The sequence below is a fragment of the Anabrus simplex genome, chromosome 1, assembly GCF_040414725.1.
Source record: "Anabrus simplex isolate iqAnaSimp1 chromosome 1, ASM4041472v1, whole genome shotgun sequence".
Taxonomy (NCBI): Eukaryota; Metazoa; Arthropoda; class Insecta; order Orthoptera; family Tettigoniidae; genus Anabrus; species Anabrus simplex.
The window spans coordinates 344,686,884-344,707,992 of NC_090265.1; the positions used below are offsets into that span (position 1 = coordinate 344,686,884).

The window sequence follows — 21,109 nt, forward strand, 5'->3', positions numbered from 1 at the left end:
TACAGCAAGTTTCATGACATAACCTCACAAATAATACGATCGTATCATCCGTACATTGGTGTGGTTTGAGTCATTAGTCCACAGACTGGTTTGATGCAGCCCTCCATGCCACCCTATCCTGTGCTAACCTTTTCATTTCTACGTAACTACTGCATCCTACATCTGCCCTAATCTGCTTGTCATATCCATTCCTTGGTCTACCCCTACCATTCTTACCACCTACACTTCCTTAAAAAACCAATTGAACAAGTCCTGGGTGTCTTACGATGTGTCCTATCATTCTGTCTCTTCTTCTCATCATATTTGGCCTAATCGATCGATCTCTCGCCAATTCGATTCAGTATCTCTTCATTTATCATTCAGTCTATCCATCTTACCTTCAGCATTTTCTGTAACACCACATTTCAGAAGCTTTTATTCTCTTTTCTGAGCTAGTTATCGTCCATCTTTCACTTCCATACAATGCCACACTCCACACGAAAGTCTTTCTAATTCCTATATCAGTGTTTGAAGTGAGCAAATTTCTTTTCAACCGAGCTCGATAGCTGCAGTCGCTTAAGTGCGGCCAGAATCCAGTATTCGGGAGATAGTACCCCACTGTTCGCAGCCCTGAAAATGGATCTACCTTTTTTGTAGCAACAGGATTTCATGGACTCCATGTCATTATTGGAACTACATTTCTATTAATCTGCTTATTACGACATTTAATGTGTCATTTCTCAACCAATCATCACTTTGGATTTGAAGCTGCTGCATGATATTGACACTTTGTTGATGTAGTATGATTATTCTTATATATTTCTATTTATTGATGGGGAAGATAACTTATTATTTATTTAGTATATAAGTACATTTGACTTCCAATCAAAAAGATTGATTAATTCAAAATAAATAATCTGAATTATATTTATCGTTTCATCATTCACAATTATTCTTACGTCAAGGAGAAGGGAAGTCGGGATGAACTTTTAGGGTCAAATCCACATTCAAAGGGGGAAGCCTTTTCTCGGTCATTAATGGTTTTTTTTGGAGAGAATTGAGGCTAATGTCCCATAGTCGCCATGAGACCTATCTGTGTCGGTGTGACGTAAAGCAAGTAGCAAAAAAAAAAAAATATATATATATATAAAAAAAATTCTTAAGTAAGCTCTTCCTTGCTTGTGCTGATCTGCATCTTATGTCCTCCTTACTTCTGCCATCGTTAGTTATTTTACTACCCAAGTAACAATATTCATCTACTTCCTTCAAGACTTCATTTCCTAATCTAATATTTCCTGCATCACCTGCCTTCTTTCAACTGCACTCCATTACTTTTTGTTTTGGACTTATTTATTTTCATCTTGTACTCCTTACCCAAGACTTTGTCCATACCATTCAGCAGCTTCTCGAGATCTTCTGCAGTCTCAGATAAAATAACAATATCATTGGCAAATCGCAAGGTTTTGATTTCCTCTCCTTGGATTGTCGTTCCCTTTCCAAATTTCTCTTTGATTTCCTTTATTGCCTGTTCTATGTAAATATTGAAAAGGAGGGGGGACAAGCTGCAGCCTTGCCTCACTCCTTTCTGGATTGCTGCTTCTTTTTCAAAGCCCTTGATTCTTATCACTGCAGACTGATTTTTATACAGATTGTAGATAATTCTTCGTTCTCGATATCTAATCCCAATCACTTTCAGAATCTTAAATAACTTGGTCCAATCAACATTATCGAATGCCTTTTCTAGATCTACGAATGCCATGTACATGGGCTTGTGCTTCTTGATTCGATCTTCTAAGATCAGGCGTAAAGTCAGGATTGCTTCATGTGTTCCTACATTTCTTCTGAAGCCAAATTGATGTTCTCCCAACTCAGCTTCAACTTGTTTTTCCATTCTTCTGTAAATAATACGTGTTAAAATTTTGCAGGCATGGTATACTAAACTAATGGTGCGATAGTTTTCACACCTGTCCGCACAGGCTTTCTTAGGAATTATGTATAACAACATTCTGCCAAAAATTGGATGGGACTTCCCCTGTCTCATACATCTTACACACTAAATGGAATAAATAGCCTTTCCATGCTGGTTTCTTCTAAGGCAGTCAGTAATTCAGAGGGAATGTCATTAATTCCAGGTGCCTTGTTCCTATTTAGGTCGCTCACAGTTCTTTCAAACTCTGACCTCAAAATTGGGTCTCCCATTTCATCAGCATCAACAGCCTCTTCTTTTTCCAGAACCAAATTATCCACATTTTCACCTTGATACAACTGTTGGATATGTTCCTGCCATCTTTCTGCTTTATCTTCTTTCCCTAGAAGTGGCTTTCCATCTGAGCTGTTAATATTCATACACCTAGATTCCCTTTCTCCAAAGATTTCCTATATTTTCCTGTTCGCAGCATCTACCTTTCCTACGACCATACAACCATCGACATCCTTGCACTTCTCCTTCAGCCAGTCTTCCTTACCTACCTTTGCACTTTCTATCCACTTCATTCTTTAATCGCCTGTATTCTTTTCTGCCCTCTTCATTTCTAGCATTCTTGTATTTTCGTCGTTCATCAATCAGGTCTATAGAGCGTTCCAACCTTAAATTGCAGTACAGCAGTAATGGGATAATTCCATATCTTTCCTTCTCCCATGTTTTGCGGGTAGCTCTGTCCTACTCTAATGCAGCGGGTATGCCAAATATCCGTGAATCAGAATGTTATCGGTTAAAATGGGTGAATATCGTGTTATGTACAGAATTTCAAGGCGCATTTGATGCCGTTAACAAAAAAAATGTAAAAAAATAATTTAGTGTGAAAATGGTAATATAATGGAAAGTTTCACCAAATACAAAATCTTCATTGCATAGAACTTATCATGCTATAACTCCTATTTTATATTCATTATTTTCCTAATTTTTTCACTGCTGGTAAAGAAACATTTCAGCTCGATGTAGATAAGTTTATTTTTAAATTTAAATGATAACAAAATGCACTATATGCGTTTATTTTCAGTGTTCAGGGAATTTTATGTGTAGGCACGAGAAAGTCAGTTGCTTGCCAGCGTCTTTCCTATTGAATTTACATGGGGAGTCAAAGCGAGGCAAATGGTCTTCAGATATGGAAGTTATTTTTAAAACAATCCCGAAGTTCCTATCTTGCTTAGTTATTAACTTGTGACAGGAAGAATATCTCCTTGAATTTTGGTTTTGCATGTGACTCGGGTGGCTGGCTGAAGTACCGGTAGTGATCTCCCAAACATGCGCTTTTCCAGACAGTCACATGCAGTGCAGTGCTCATTTCGCCAGTAGTATGTATAATAGTGATTAAATACATATCAGTGACATATGTACAATTCTTGAAGGAAAGTGTATTTCGTTTGTGTAGTTTGTGAGTTCGTGCTCGTGCGTGGGGATCTAATTTAGAAGAATCTGTGCAGAAGGATCATGGCGTGGTTAAAAGCAAAGCAAACGCTCTTCGAATATGGAAGTTATTTTTAAATCATACCTCAAGTCCCTATCTCGTTATCTCTTAATTTATGACGGGGAGAATGTCTCGTTTGTTTACGTTTCACAAGTGATTCGGCTGACTGAGCTTTTAAATATAGGCCTACTGGCAGCCGTGTGCAGTGGTGTTCATTTAATCAGTGTTATAAGATTGATTAAATAAAGATCAGTGATATATATATATATATATATATATATTATTTAATGGCGTGTGGCCTCCGAAGAGGCCGAGTGCAGGTCTTTCCAATGTTGACGCCGCATTGGCGACCTGCGCGTCTATAAGAATGGGGCCCCTACCTGTGATTAATTCTAATACTGAAGACGGCACACACACACCCAGCCCCCGAGCCATTGGAATTAACCAATGAAGGTTAAAATCCCGACCCGGCCGGGAATCGAACCCCGGGCCCTCTGGACCAAAGGCCAGCACGCCAACCATTTAGCCATGGAGCCAGACAAGATCAGTGATAAATGTATAGTTCTTGAGGACATGTGGATTGTGTTTGTGTAGTCTGTGTAGTTGTCAGTTCGTGCTCGTATGTATAGTTCTTAGTTCAAAGAAAAAGTGCAGAAGGATGTATAATGGATCGTCAAATTAAAAAGAAACGTTCCGTAGGTAAACTCAGGGGAAAAGAACGCAATATTATAATGGGTGTCCTGGATTATTTTTTAAAGACTATGAATATGAGCAGCGCAATCAGTGAAACAGCTAAAGCTACAGGTTGTTCCAAAAGAACAATCTATGCTATAAGGAAGGAACACACACATGGTCCTTTGGGAACTCTCGAAGAAAGGAAAAAAAAAAAAGAGAAGGACGACAGAAAAAATAAATATGATGAAATTGTTAGAAGTGGATGCGTCGGGTGGTTCACTCTCTTTTATTTGCTAACATACCACCGACATTGAACGTGATTTTGAGTCGCGTAAATGGAGGAGATTCTTTGCCACGATTTTCCAAAAACTACGTTGTATCGCTTTTTACATGATATAGGCTTCCGTTATTTAAGACGGGGTAATAAAGCAGCTTTCACTGAAACCGATGAAATTATTAATTGGAGGCACAGCTATCTCAGGGAGATAAAACGTTTGAGGGCACAAAATAAAGCTATAATTTACACAGATGAATCGTGGATAAATATTGGGCAGACAGTGACAAAAGAATGGAAGGATACGACAGTGAAAAGTGCACGGCGGGCCGCTTTTGAAGGCCCTGCTGACTTCATCTTTCATGACTATCCACTCTTCCTCTATTCTGTTTCCTTCAGCCTTTCCATTTAATCCTTTTGCAACATGTTCCTTGAAACAATCCATCACTCTCTTTTCTTTCAACTTGTCTAGATCCCATCTTTTTGCATTCTTTCCTTTCTTCAATTTCTTCAGCTTCAGATGTCATTTCATGACCAACAAGTTGTGGTCAGAGTTCACGTCTGCTCCTTTGAAAGTTTTGCAATCCAACACCTCGTTTCTGAATCTCTGCCTAATCATAATGAAGTCTATTTGATACCTTCCAGTGTCTCCAGGTCTCGTCCACGTATAAAGCCGTCGTTTGTGGTGTTTGAACCAAGTATTGGCAAGGACTAAATTATTATCAGTGCGGAATTCAATCAGCCGACTTCCTCTTTCGTTCCTTTGTCCCAATCCGAATTCTCCTAATGTATTACCTTCTCTTCCATGGCCTACCACTGCATTCCAGTCTCCCATCACAGTTAGATTCTCGTCACCTTGTACATATTGTATTAAATCTTCTATCTCTTCCTCATTCGCTGAGCTAGTAGGCATATAGACCTGCACTATTGTGTTTGGCATTGGTTTGGTGTCTCTCTTGACGACAATAATTATTTCACTATGCTGGTCGTAGTAGCTTACCCGCTGCCCTATTTTCTTATTCATTATTAAACAAACTCCTTCATTTCCTCTGTTGAATTTGTGTTGATAATTCGGTAGTCGCCTGACCAAAAATCCTGTTTTTCCTGCCAACGTACTTCACTTATACCAACTACGTCTAACTTTAGTCTATCCATCTCCCTTCCCAGATTCTCTAATCTACCACAACGATTCAAACTTCTAACATTCCACGCTCCGACTCGCAGAATGTCAGTATCCATCTTCCTGATGATCGCCTCCTCTTGTGTAGTCCCCACCCGGAGATCCGAATGGGGGATTAGTTTACCTTTGGAATGTTTTACCCAGGAGGAAGCCATCATCAATACATCATTCATACAGAGAGAGCTGCATGTCCTCAGGAGTTAGTTACGGCTGTAGATTCCCATTGTTCTCAGCCGTGTAGCAGTATCAATGCAGCTAAGCCATATAGAGTATTATTACAAGGCCATATCACTCAATCATCTAGACTGCCGCCCTTGCAACTTCCGAAAGGCTGCTACCCCCCTTTCGATGAACCATTCCTTAGTCGGTCTCTCAACAGATACCCATCCGATATGGTTGCACCTGCGGCTCGGCTATCTGCTTTATTGGAACACGCAAGCTTCCCCACCGCGACAAGGTCACATGGTTCGCAGGGGAGGCATCCGTACATATGTAAGTAATAATACTACTTATACTAAATGGATATAAACACTTCATAGCTATACCTCACAGGTTATAATAATAATAATCATAATCATAATCATAAAAGAAATTCAAGCTCTATACTTGCATTATTTAACCCTGGGATAAAGAATATTGCTTACCAGTTATATCAGTCTATTACACTTGCATCAGGATGTAGCAGTAGCCGGTTTTATCTGACGTTGAGTAAAAGTAACAGTTTTATAGACAGCAAGAACATTTTCTCCTGATGGATCGTCGTGTTGTAGAGATGCATGGAATGCCGGCAAATTTTGAACAGGTTCTGTTTGGTATTATGATGCAAATTTTAAGTTAACGGTCATTAAAACTGCGGAAATAATAAGTGTGCAGACGCAAAAAATACGGCATAACGAAAGCTAATGTTCAGCATCTAAGAATAGTGTAAAAATGCGCACTGTACAATAAAGGCATTTGAATGACTTCACATAGCTCATTTTAAGCCTGATTTAAATTTTTTTAAGGGAAAAGTGTGGGTTGTCTTGGATTCAGAGAAATACGGTATTATATCTTTTTCAGGATGAAATTAAACATACACTTTCAAGTAGTATCGGATTTCGAAAAATAACTAACAAGTAAACCGTAGTGTGGACACCATCCACAGAAACACAACTTTTGAACAAACTGATTGCTGTTTCATATCAGTTGTAATGTGTATGGGGGTTTTCCTGACTTTTATACAAAAATCGGATATAACGACAATCCGCTATAGGGAGTAAATTTTTCGCTGTTATGAATTCTCGCTATAACAGACTTCTACTGTATATTCACTTAATTGAACAAGACATGTAATTGATAATTTTTTTTTATTTCAAGCATTCTTTCTTGATTTTTACTAATGATTTGGGTTTGAAGAACTGGAAAGTTGAATATTCTTAATACATTATATTCACGTTGAAATAGCTGCATGACAAAAAGCAGTACACGTGACCAAGATTGTATTAAAATGCATAGCTCTTAACGTTACCATAGAAAGGCGACGGAGAAATCACCAAATGGGGTTTTTTTCTGATATGAAGACTGGGTTAGGGAATTTTTATTGTAATGGTAGGCCCGCTTGCCAACCATCAGTCACAGTCAGGTTGGGGAATTTCATTATAATGGCAGACTCTCACTCTCCATCTGCCTTTTTACAACCTCAGAAAGACTCTTAGTGGTATTCCCAACTGAAATGAACATAGGTCATTACAATGATGTCAGTAGGAATGGCGCGAGTAAAAGCAATGATTTCACATTAAATGCTCGATCAAATGAAAAACCACACATTCTCACTTTTAACAAACAGTACTATGCTGCCGATTTAACGGTCCAAATTTCCAGAGTTGGAATGACCAAGTCGCAGACAGCCATGAACAGTGAACACTCTGTCTTTTTTTGGGAGGGGGGGCGTTGAATAGTGGAGGGTCCCAGGGCAAAAACTATGCCATTTTACTAATCTTTTTCCTAGGAGTACCCAATGAGTCGGAAAATCTCAAATCAGGCAATTTTTTCCTCCAAGCCAGAGGAGAAACCCCCTCTTCACTGCTAATTTTGAATAAAATGAATGGAGAATATAATAAAAGTGAAGAGGAAGAAGCTCGTTTTAAGAAACTGCCCTTTTCTGGGTTGTATTTTTTGTTAGTGAACTGTGGTGCTATAATTTGGAATATGCCTAAACTGTAATTCTAGATCAGGTCATACTACTACTACTACTACTACTACTACTACTACTACTACTACTACTACTACTACTACTACTACTACTACGTGTGTCTCTCTCTGCCTTAAGAGTGTACACTGCTAATTCAGACAGCGCATCAGAGTAGGGATCGAAGAGCTAGAACACTATGATGAACCACTGAGTTACGTACCAGCAGTACGGTATCAGAAAATGTATGAACCAGAGGAATGACATTCTAAAGAAGAAAGTTTTCAAACTCTCCAACTATTTCCCGCCAATATTCAGTCAGGCTGTTATAGTCGGTACACAGCCGTAATCCCATCTACCGGAGTTGAGCGGCAGCATAAGATACAAAGAACATCACCACAAAGAATGGTCAATGTAATGTTATTGTTGATCAATGTTATAATGTTGAAAATGTTGAAAACCTCGGCTCTAAGTTGAGATCACGTAATAATATTCTATTTAAATTGTGTGGAACTTCATGGGGTGCTTCAGCGTACACATTACGATGTACTGCGCTTGGCCTTGTATTTTCTGCAGCTGAATACTGCTCTTCAGTATGGCTTAACAGTTGCCACATGAAGAAAGTCGATGTACAACTTAACACCACCATGCGTATCATCTCTGGTACTCTGAAGCCTACTGCAACCCACTGGCTGCCAGTCCTGTCCCACATTGCTCCACCGAGCCTGCGACGTTCAAGAGCCCTTGTTCAAGAATATGATAAGATCATGTCCAATCCAACTCTACCCATCCACAGGGATGTTGCAGATCTCTGGAGACAAAGGCTGAAATCCCGTAAGCCACCAATGAAAACAGCTTAGAATCTAATGGATGCTCGTTTCAGTTTAAAAGAGGAATGGAAAGAGTAATGGTTTCGTACAGCTCCGGAATGGCCAAGTCTCTTTAATCCAAACCACGCCCCACCTAGTTTCAGTTTGCCAAGGTGGTCATCACTAAACAGGTTTCGCACTAATTGTGGAAGATCTGCATTCTCCCTTCACCAGTGGGGCTTCAGGGACTCTCCAGCATGTGATTGCGGTGCATTTGTCCAGATCATGCATCATATAATGGACAAATGCCCTCTGCGTGCATATAGTGGAGAGCGGAAAGACTTTGCTGATGTCTCAGTATCCCTAGTGCAGTGGATAAATAATTTAGATATCCATGTGTAATTGTTCCCTACTTAGTACCATGTATTATTTGCAGGTTTTTCTTTTTTTTTCTTTTGTATAATATTGTATATACTTGTCCATTATGTACATTCCATACGCTTAATAATAATAATCAATGTTATGCGCTTTCAATATTGTAAGCCTTCACATTTAGTATCCTTCCTACTCTGAAATACCACTCTTATCATAGTCGGTACGGTAAAATTGAATAATACATAAATGGTCGGAAATTGTATTCTCTATAACTTTTGTTATGTAGTACTTTTCGATAGGACAAATAACATAGGTATTTAAAAATTAAATTTTTGGCGGCTTCCCCAAAACTACAATTTTATACAGGACGAATAAAATTGTTTATAACTTAGACTGTAGTTTCTTATTCCCCAACTCTATATACCGACTTTCATTATATTCTGTTAACCCATTTTTTCATGGCTCGGCGTTGATATGGACTTGGCAACAACAACAACAAAAAAACAAATTCATGAATATCTGTGTTATCAAAGCCGGTAAGGTAACACTGTATGGCATAAATGATCAGAAATGTAATTCTATATAACTTTAGTTATGTAGTATTTATTGATAGGACCACTAATAATATAAATATTTGAGAATTCAATTGTAAGCCTTCCCCTAAACTACCATTTCACTCAGCGTGAGTAAAATGATTTATAGCCTAGATTGTAGTGGCTCATCCCCCGACTTCACATACTGATTTTCATTAAATTCTCTTCAGCTGTTTTCTCGTGATGTGTGTACATACATACAGACAGACAGACAGAAATTATGGAAAAGTAAAAAGTGTATTTCCTTGTTACTATGGACATGACCGATACAGGAATACCATTCTTTTCAAATTCTGAGCAATGTACAGACAAAACTCTTATGTTATATGTATAGATTTTGTGGTATGCATATGCAGTACTAAATAGTTATTAATTAAAACTAATACATGTTCAATTTTCATTTAATTTTTCCCCTCCTGTCATTGTTTCTAGGATGCTTAAGTATACTCCTGAACATGTGGCCTGCATGAGTCACTTTTGGGGTCCCATCACACCTCAAGGAACTGGCTTCTTAGCTGTTCAGGATGTAGCTACCAAACAAGTAAGTTACAAATTTTCTGTACTTGTCCTTAAGGTCTCTAAAATGTAGATTCTCTTTAATGGTCAGTTAAAAAAGTCAACTAGAGCAAAATGTTTTAAGCAAACCATGGGAGTAATGGAGTCCAGCTTCATTTGACAGGTGAGGGACTCCTTGGAAACACTTGGCGAACGAAATGGAATTCGATGGGGAGCTATCAGTATTAATGAGGCATGTGGAAGAAAGAAAATAGAACTGGCTGAGTCAGCAAAGAGAATGCATATGGATGTGTTAGGAGTTAATGATGTTCTGCTAAGGGGACAGAACAAGAAACAGAGAGGGAAATTTTAAAGTGTTCTTAACAGGTGTTAAAAAACGAAGGGCAGAGTGTGGGTAGAACTGTTCATCAAGAATACTATTCCATGCAGCATAGTTTCTTTCAGGCACGTAAATGAGGAATGATGTGGGTAGATTTGGCAGTTGAAAGAATTAGGACAAGAATTGTCTCGGTCTATTCACCACGTGAGGGTCCAGATTAGAAGGAAGTTGACAAGTTTTATGAAGCACTGAATGACATCGTAGTCAGGGCCAACAGGATAGTGCTAATGAATGATTTCTTTGCGAGAGTTAGAAATAGAACTGAAAGATATGAGAAGGTGATGGCTAAATGTGGGAAAGATATGGAAGCTAATAGGATGGGAAGTGTTTACTGGTCTTCTGTGCTAGTATGAGATTAGCAATTACGAATACATTCTTCAGGCATAGGGCTATTCTGAACTACATTTATGAGGGTAAGGGCAAGAGGGTAAGATATACTATATCAGAACTGACTTTGAATTCAGGTAACCTGTTATTATTGTGCAAGTAAACCAGGGATTTTTCAGTGATGCAGACCACTAACTGATATGTAGTGACCGGGCGAGTTGGCCGTGTGTTTAGGGACGCGCATCTGTGAGCTTACATCTGGGAGATAGTGGGTTCGAACCCCACTGTCAGCAGCTCTGAAGATGGTTTTCCGTGCTTTCCCCATTTTCACACCAAGCAAATGCTGGGGTTGTACCTTAATTAATGCCACGGCTGCTTCCTTCCCATTCCTAGCCCTTTCCTATCCCATTGTTGCCATCATACCTATCTGTGTCGGTGTGACATAAAGCAAGTTGTAAAAAGAAATATATACATAGTGAACTAAGTATCTCTAGGCCTGGGATAGAGAAAATGAAATCAGTCTGCAGACGAATAAAGGTATAAAATCTCCAGTAAGCGGTTCAGGATATAGAAAGAAAATGGGTGGCATACAGGAATCCCGTAGTAGAAACAGCTATGGAATGTCTAGAAACTACTCTACGTAAAGATGTGAACCAGCTAACATCTTGGTGGAATGATGAAAAGTGAGGGCAGCTTGTAAATGTAAAGAGAGGGTGTACCAGAAATAGCTCCAAACAAGTACTAATGGAGATGGGAAGTTGTATGTAAATGGAAAAAAAAAAAAAAAAAAGCAAAACATAATTGTTAAATCCAGGAAGAAGTTATGGGAAGATTTTGATAATAACCAGGAAAGGCTAGGTCAAGCAGCAGGGGAAACCTTTATGAACTGTAATAATGAATATTAGAAAGGTAGGGAAAAAGGAACTGAATGGGTTTTTTTTGGGAGTAAATCAGGGAATTACTGGACAGGTGGAATGAATATTTTGTAAACCATTTCAACACAAAAGGTATTATTTTTGTTGACGTGGTTAACAACCAAGTGTGTGGGGAGAAGGACAATGATGTTAGTGGAATTACTCTTCAGGGAGTGGAAAGGATGGTAGGCAAACTCCATTGTGATAAAGCAGCAGGAATAGACAAAATTAGGCTTGAAATGGTGAAATATAGTGGGAAAGCAGGGCTGAAAAATGGCATCATAGAGTAATAAGATTAGTATGGAATGTCAGTAAGGAACCTTCCAATTGGATGAAAGCAGGAATTGCACCTGCAGTACAACCTCTCATATCCAGCCTGGTTTCTGGAGATCTTTTTTTTTTTTAATGCATCACCATCCTCCTCCTCCTCCTCCTCCTCCTCCTCCTCCATTCTCCTTATCCAGTTCCTGATGGGTCGGGGCATTTATGGCACTTATCCTCCTTCCTCTCTCCTTTCACCATTCCTCTTCCATCAGTTTGTCCTTGTCCGCGTTTCTTCTTCTTGAACTCCTCATTATTGAATCGATTCACCTTTTTCTAGGTCTCCCCCTCGCTCTTTTTCCCTCCAACTCCCATCATCTGTTTTGGTATTCTTTTCTCCTTCATCTTGTTTACATGTCCAACCCATCTTAGTTTATTCCTATGAATTCTCTCATTTAGAGTTTCTATTCTGATTTCTACATTTCTCACTATGTCTTTCCTTGTCTTTCATATAGTACTTCTTAGGTATTTTATTTCACTGGCTTACCGACCTCGATAGCTGCAGTCGCTTAAGTGCGGCCAGTATCCAGTAATCGGGAGGTAGTCGGTTCGAGCCCCACTGTCGGCAGCCCTGAAGATGGTTTTCCGTGGTTTCCCATTTTCACACCAGGCAAATTCTGGAGCTGTACCTTAATTAAGGCCACGGCCGCATCCTTCCAATTCCTAGGCCTTTCCTCTCCCATCGTCGCCATAAGACATATCTGTGTTGGTGCGACGTAAAGCAAATAGCAAAAAAATATTTCACTGGCTTGAGTTGTGCTCTCCTCCGTACTTGTCACTGTCCAGGTCTGAACCATGTAAGTCAATATGGTTGTATAATACATTTTGTACATTATCTCCTTACAGTTCCCTGGTACTACCTTATTCCAGACGAGGTTTCTTACCCTGTAGTTGCACCCTCTTGTTAATCTCCATGTCCAGCCTTGTATTCTTCATTAATTCACTCCCTAGATACTTGAAATTGTCCACAACTTCAAGGCTTTGACCATCAATTTTCACAATGCATTTTTGCTCTCATTCTCCTCTTGATAGCAACATGGTCTTGCTTTGTTCTGAACTGATTTTCATGTCTATAAAGAGGAGTGCAAGAAGAAGGAACCTTGATGGGACAAAGTGATGGAAGAGGAATGGTACAATGGTTTGAACATGTTATGAGGATGGACAGAACGAGAACAGCAAGGAATTACTTTGACAGAGAATTAAAAGGGAAGAGGCCAAGGAATTGATGGATAGACACAGTGAAATTGGAAGTCAGAAAGAGGAATTTCTAGTGGGAGGACGTAGAGGAACAGAAACTATACTTTGACAAGAAGTGGCAAGCACTTGTACATCACACCTGAGAAACTGGAGTTGGAAAATAAATATTATGATGATGATGATATTGTTATTATTACTTTTCCATTTTCTTCTTCAGTGTTTTTATTCTTGTAGTTCTTTTCTGTTTGTTCCCCAGATCACAATATTGTCTGCAAATAATAATAACTTCATCTCCCTATTCACTTTATAATTCCTTTGTCTCCTTTACAATTTAGTAGTTCCGTGGTTTCCCATTTTCACACCAGGCAAATGCTGCGGCTGTACCTTCATTAAGGCCATGGCCGCTTCCTTCCAACTCCTATGCTTTTCCTATCCCGTCGTCACCAGAAGACTTATCTGTGTCGGTGCGACGTAAAGCAACTAGCAAAAAAAAAAAAAAAAAAAAAAATTAGTCTGTAACCATTAAAAACAAAAGAGGTGACAGCACACTTCTGTCTTAGTCCACCTTCAATTCTAAACTATTCAGTCTTTCCAACTGGAGTCTGTTAGCAGCTGACACAGTAGTTGTACATTGCTTGCACCATTTCTACAGTTTGTGTACCAGTCTCTTTTTGACCATGGTTTCCCAAATCGTCTCCCTGGGAACACTATTGTGTGCCTTTGTTAGATATACTATATGAATATCATGAGTAGATCTTTTCTATATTTGTAATTCTTCTCCATTAATTGCCTAATGCTGAAGATTGGGTTCATTGTAGATCTTCCACTCCTAAAGCCATACTGTTGCTCTTGCAACTCTCTTTCTACCTACCATGACTACGCAAGTTCGCCGTGCAGTTAGAGCCGCGCAACTGTGAACTTGCATCCAGAAGATAGTGGGTTCAAACCCCACTGTTGGTAGCCCTGAAGATAGTTTTCTGTGGTTTCCCATTTTCACACCAGTTAAATGCGGGGGCTCTACCTTAATTAAGACCATGGCCGCTGCCTTCCCACTTCCAGACCTTTCCTATCCCATCGTCGCCGTAAGACCTATCAGTGTTGGTGCAACGTAAAGCAATTAGAAAAAGAAATATCTACCTACCTTTTTTCTCATTCTCCTATCTAATATCCTTTCTAGTATTTTGCCACTTGTGATAAGAGTGTGATTCGTCTGTATTTATCACACACTTTTTTGTCCCACTTCTTAAAGACTGGTATTACTTTCCCTAGTCTTCTGGCACATGTTTCTGTTTCCATGTGCACTTTAACAATCTGTACACCCATTGTAGTCTGATAGGTCCAGCAGCCTTAATCATTCCCACGCTAATTTCATCCATCCCTGGTGCTTTCCCCACTTTTATTTTACCAACTGCTAATTCCACCTCTTCTTCTCAATTCTCAATCCTAAGATTGGTTGGCAGCAATTTGTCTTCTCCATTCTTCTCTGTAATCAGCTAATCTCTTCATTTCCACATATGAGCCTGTTCCTACATCATCTCTGATCTGTCTTGAATATTGCAGTCTAGGTCTTCCTCTTCCTCTTTTACCTTGAATCATTCCTTCCATGACATTAACTATGAAACCATTGTGCCTATAGAGATGGCCAATTAATTGGTCTCTTCTCTTTCTTATTGTTGCTAAAAAGGATCTTTTTTCACCTATTCGTCTAAGAACTTCTTCATTGGTGAGTTTTGCTGTCCATGAGATCTTTTCCATCCTCCTCCAGCACCACATCTCAAATGCTTCCAGGCGTTTCTTATCACCTGCACTAATAGTCCACGTTTCTGAACCATACAAGGCCACACTCCAGACAAAGCACTTAATAAATCTCTTCTTGGTCTCCACATTTTATTTCCTTGATGTAAGTAGTATCCTTTTCTTGTAAAAAGCAATCTTTGCTTGGGAAATTCTGCTCTTTATGTCTACTGAACTTTTGCCATCTGGAGTGATTTTACTTCATAAGTAGGTAAAGTCATTTACTTGCCTTAGTTGTATATCATTAATTCTGATGTCGACTGCAGTATGCTGGCGGTTGCATACCATAATTTTGGTCTTTTTTGTATTAATTTTCATGTTATACTTATCTCTCAATATCTTATTAATTCTTATTAATGCACTTTGTAGTTTCTCTTCGTTCTCCTCAATGACAACTATGTCTAACATTGATATATCATCTTCTACTGTTGGGTCATCACACCGTATTACTACCGTCTCCTCTGCATAATTTCTCTCATTAGCAGTGTATCTAAATAACCCTTCACCGGGCAAGTTGTCCGTGCTGTTAGGGGTGCGAGGCTGTGAGCTTGCATCTAGGAGATAGTGGGTTCGAATCCCACTGTCGGCAGCCCTGAGGATGGTTTTCCGTGGTTTCCCATTTTCACACCAGGCAGATGCTGCGGGTGTGCCTTAATTAAGGCCATGGCTGCTTCCTTCCCATTCTTAGCCCTTTCCTCTCCCATTGTCGCCATAAGACCTATCTATATCTATATTGGTGTGACGTAAAGCATCTTATAAGAAAGAAACAGCCTTCTTTCACTGCCAGCACCATCCATTCCATCTTTTGTGTAAATTCTTCTCTTCTCTTATCAATTTCTTACATTTCCTTTTATTATTGAGATGCTTCCTTTCATTTTCTTCTTTTTTAATCTCTGTTCTATTCTCGCCATGCTTTCTTCTTTTCTTTCACTCTTGTCGATGTTCTACCACAGACACTGCTTACCCCACTTACAAATGCCCTTTTAAAGTTGGACCTTTCATCTTCCACATGTCCTACTTTGTTGTTTCAGTTTGTCCATAAATTCTTCCTGTACTTTCGTATCTTTTAATTTCCACTCTTTTATTTTACTAACTCTTATCTCCTTTAATTTTTTCACTTTCCCCCCACTCTCATTTTTGCTATCACAGCTCTTTGATCTTCATTGAATGCTCATCAACTGTCTGTGACTTGTCCTTTCCACCAGAAAGTAATCAATTACTAATTTTATTCTTCTGTCACCCCAATCATATCTTGTAAATTTTCCTTTTATTTTTCTTCCGGAACCATATGTTGTCCACTCATTTTGTTTCTATCCATTCCGTTTCCCATATCCATATAGTCTAATTACTTCTTCCTTTCCTTGTTTTTCGGTTCCCACCTGTGCATTTTAGTCTCCCATTATAATCGCTTCCTCATCAGTTATCTCCTTTTCTAGTTTTTCCAGGAATTCTGCGATATCCTCCTCGTTGTACTCTGTGGTGCATACTTGTATAAAGTCCTTCAATTTGTTCCTGATACTCAGTCTAATTTTCATTATTCTGTTGCTGATGTACTTTACCATATCCACATACTTCTCCAGCTGTTTGGAAATTATCAGGTCCACTCCATTTTTTGCCTCTCAGCCACCAATCCAGTATAGTGTATATCCTTTTCTCGTTCTCTTCTTTCCTTTTCCCTACCATTTAACGTTGTTTATCACCATAATTTCTATACCCTCTTTCTCCATAAAATCTACCACTTCTTATGCCTCTCCTGTCAGGGTCTTAAGCCTGATTATGCCCACTTTCATGATGCTGGCTACTGGTTGTCCATTTATCACAGTTCCCCCAGCACCCAAGGCACTGTGCGTCACTTGCAGGGTACGCCCTAATCTTTTCCAAGGCAAGTTTGTAAGTACCATACTCATATTAATTCTGTTATTACGATAGGGTCACCACTCGCAGAGTCATTCTATACCTACTAACAGCAGTAACTTAAGGCTGCTCCTCAGGATTACCAACGCCTTTTGCAACCACTTCAACCCTCTGTAGGTAGGGAATGCAGATGAACAATACACCCTCGGTATCCCCTGCCTGTCGTAAGAGGTGACTAAAAGCAGTGACCAAGGGATGATGAATCTTGAACCATGAGATTACCTGTGATTGATACCATCATGCGAGGAACACCATGGGTCGATTTTATTTGCAATTAGTACCACTATGTGAGGAACAAACACCATGGGTCTGATTAGTATGGGTTGGTGGATCACTATGGGTTTACAGTGCCCGTGATTAATACCACTATATGCGGAACACCGTGGGTTTACATTACTTGTGATTAGTACCACTATGGTGAGGAACACCACAGGTGTGGGGATTGCCTGTGATTAGTACCACTATGTGAGGAACAACATGGGTCTGTGTTACCTGTGATTAGTACCATTATATGAGAAATACCACAGGTCTGGGCGTTGCCTGTGATTAGTACCACTATGTGAGGAACCCCACTGTTTTAGGCTGCTCCTGTGATTAGTACCACTATGTGAGGAACACTGTGAATCTGCGTTACGTATGAGTGGTGTGAGGAACATCATAGGTCTGCGTTACCTGTGAGTAGTACATTACCTGTGATTAGTACCACTATGTGAAGAACACCATGAGTCTACATTACTTGTGATTAGTACCGCTACATGAGGAAGATCATTGTTCTACTTTACCAGCAATTAGTACCATTATGGGGGGCTGGTGACCTGGATTTTGGGTGCCTTTACACAACAAGCATCATTGATTTAGGATTGTGCCTTGGAAGCAGTCCCTTGTTCCATTCATACCACTGTTTTCAGTTATTTTATGGTAAGGTGGGGCATTGCGGGTCTCATCCACTGTGTTAAGTTCATAATAATTGTTCATCGTCATCATTTTAATTATAGTCGGTGGATGTATTTTAGAATTACAGTATTTTAACTTTCAGTATTGTGAGTTGGATCCGCTGATTATTTTAAATTCTTCATTTATTATTCATCATTATGTTTTATTTCTGGTCATTGGATGAATTTTGGAATTTAAATTGTCATTATATTTCGTCTCATCTCATACCATTAGGGGCCGATAACCTAGATGTTAGGTCCCTTTAAATAACAAGTACCCATCATCATCATCAGCAGCAGCAGCAGCAGCAACCGCTTCACTGAAGAACAAATGATGCTAACAGGAGAAAGTTCTTCTGTTTTATCTGCCGTTAGCACTGAGGCCCCGGGTCCTCTTTCACCGTCTAAACCGATGGCCATGTTCTCCTTTCTGGCAAATTTGTGTCATTTTCTACACAAAGGCTTCACCTGGCCTCCAAAGGGAAGACTCCTCCCCCTGTAGCTGTTGGTCTCCTGTTTTGGTGTCAAGTTTGGTAATGGTTGCTTGACTCTCGGCAAGACAGTTGCAGGTAGTACCTTCTGCTGTCACATACGGAAGCAGGACCTGACCTGACCTGACCTGACCTGACTTTTTAAAAGTACATATTACAAATTATTACTTTTTGGCCAGGATGTAATGTACTACAGTACTGATTCGGACTGTAATATAAGAAGGAATGCAAGGAGGAAGTGCGCACTGGGATAACGAGGTATAGGATGGTTGTTGACTTACACACGCAGCAGTATCATGCACCTACTGTATTGCCTTAGTCTGTTTTAGTCAGTCTTGAGTCTTACAGTACAATATTTATTTTTATTGTGGTAGTGATTGTCTGGCTAAAGTGGAGTTACACAGTTTGTGACATTTTACTTAGTGTTACAATCAAAGCATGGCCGGAAAAAAGGAAAAAGGCTGCAGCAACTTAAACAGGCTACAATAACAGCATTCTATAAAAGAAACATGAACTTACCTTTTATTTTGTTGTGATTTTTGTGTTTCCTTTTTATATTTTTCTTATGTATTACCGTATATTGTATTTAAATACAGTGCTGTGTCTGATATTCATAGTGTGTAATGTTATTATAGGCCTAATTACTTACAAAATAAAGCTTTACAGAGTCTTTGTGTGAATTCAGCTGTATTTTAATGATACTTTCTGTTATGTGGATTTTGTGTTCCCTGACCACCCGGTGCCACATTACTCCGGATATCAGATGTTTTGCCATATCTACAGTAGAAGTCCGTTATAGCGAGTATGAGATATAATGAAAACCCCGTTGTGACGACAGTTTTTTGTTTGTACCTTCAAAATTCATAAATTAAACTGTGTATTATCCTTCGGTTACAGTAAGAGCCCTATTACTGATGCATCCGTTATTACGAGCGATTAAGCATGCACCATTTTTTCCGTTACCGATATTTATGCACTCAGCAATTATATTGCATGCGATCGATAATCTTCAGTATCATTTCCTCACTAGGTTCATTAGCAAGCTCTCTCATCAACATTAGAAGACAATATTGGAGTCGATTAGTAATACCCCTCAACTGCTGTTTCTAAACAAAATTAGAAATTAAAGAGGAGAACATTTTTCTGTAACAATACATAAATAACATGGTCGATAGCAGTTAACTCGTTAGAAACTAAAGGCTAAGTAAACAATCGCTTAATTTTAATACTCTACACTGAAATTAAGTAAGAATGCAATACACCTCAAAATATGGCGGAGTGATCACTGATTTCAAAGGTTAGTTTATATTTTCTCGCATCTGGTTGAATTTCGGAGAGACTGTTTGTGCCGTATGAGTAAATAATGGACCAACTATATTGGTATTATATATTAGACTATTCCCATGTAAATTTATAGCAAGAATGTTACTTCTCTACTGGCACTTGGAATATGTTTACATGATACATATAGTACTGTTAGGTTAGGTGACGCTGTTTGAATAAGAAAACAGAATCATTTGCCACAAAATGTGATCGATCATCTTCGGTACAGTATCATTTTCTTGCTATGTACACTTGGAAGCTCTCTCGTTGATAATTGACGGTGATGTCGGAGTCGATCAGTAATACCCGTCGACTGTTGTTCTCTATAAAAAGATAATTTAAAGTGAAAGAGTATAAGACGTTCTTGTAATAAAGCCTAAATAAAGTGGCCGATAGCAGTTGTTAACTCGTTAGAAATAAAGGCTGAAGTAAACGATTGCTTAATTTTAATGTTATATATTGAAATTAAGTAAGAATGTGTTACACCTCAAGATATGACAGAGTTCGTCACTGATTCAGAGGATAGTTTATATTTTCTCACCTCTAGTTAAATTTCGGAAAGGCTGTTCCCATGTAAATTTATAGCAATGGGTTTATCATTTCTCTATATGCGCTTGAAATATGTTTTCATGATACATATATGGTTAGGTGATGCTGTTTGAAGAAGAAAACTGGAACGTTTGCCACAGAGGCTTCTGGAGTGATATAATTTTTCAGAATGAAATTATACAGGTGACGCTGTTTGAAGAAGAAAACTGGAACGTTTGCCACAGAGGCCTCTGGAGTGATATAATTTTTCAGAATGAAATTATACATACACTTTCGCGTATTATCGGATTTTGAAAAATACCAAATGAGTAAGCCGTAGTGTGAATATCATCTGCGAAAACGCAAGTTTTGTCCGAATTGATTGCCATTTCATACCGATTTTAATGTGCATGGGGTTTTCCCGTAATTTTATGAAAATTCGGATATAACGACAATCTGTTATAGCGAGTAAAATTTTCGCCATTATGAATTCTCGCTATAATAGACTTCTACTCTATAAGCAACTGAACAGAAAAGATTGCAATGGCTCTCAAGGTATTTCAGTGATCAGTATACCAGGCAAGGTCTTCACTGGCATTTTGGAAGGGAGGCTGCAATCAGTGGTTGAGAATAAGTTGTATAAAAGCAAGTGTGATTTCAGACCACAGAGGGGCTGTCAGGAACATATTTTCAGTATTTACCAGGTAATTGAAAATGCTATGAGAGGAATAGACAGGTATGTTTGTTTCATAGATCTAGAGAAGGCATACCGAGGGAAATGATGTTGGTCCTTCCTGGAGATTATGGGATTAAGGATAGATTATAAAAAGCAGTCAAAGGCATTTATGTTAACAGTTGAGCTGCAGTGAGAAGTGTGGTAGAACGAGTTCTTGGTTCAGGGTTCTTACGGGAGTTGGACAAGACTGTAATCTATCACCTTTGTGGTTCATAGTTTACATGGATCATCTACTGAAAAGTATAAAATTACAGGGAGGTATTCAGTTGGGTGGAAAT

The 21,109-nt window shown here is 39.0% G+C and overlaps 1 protein-coding gene across 1 annotated transcript in view; it reads left to right on the forward strand.

Annotated features, from left to right (window-relative positions):
* Positions 1-21,109, forward strand: part of LOC136856771 (ribosome biogenesis protein BMS1 homolog) — a 317,735-nt gene that overhangs the window by 212,570 nt on the left and 84,056 nt on the right. The window contains exon 15 of the mRNA XM_067134870.2: positions 9,892-10,000. Coding sequence (XP_066990971.2) covers positions 9,892-10,000 — 109 coding nt within the window. The remainder of the gene's footprint in view (positions 1-9,891; positions 10,001-21,109) is intronic.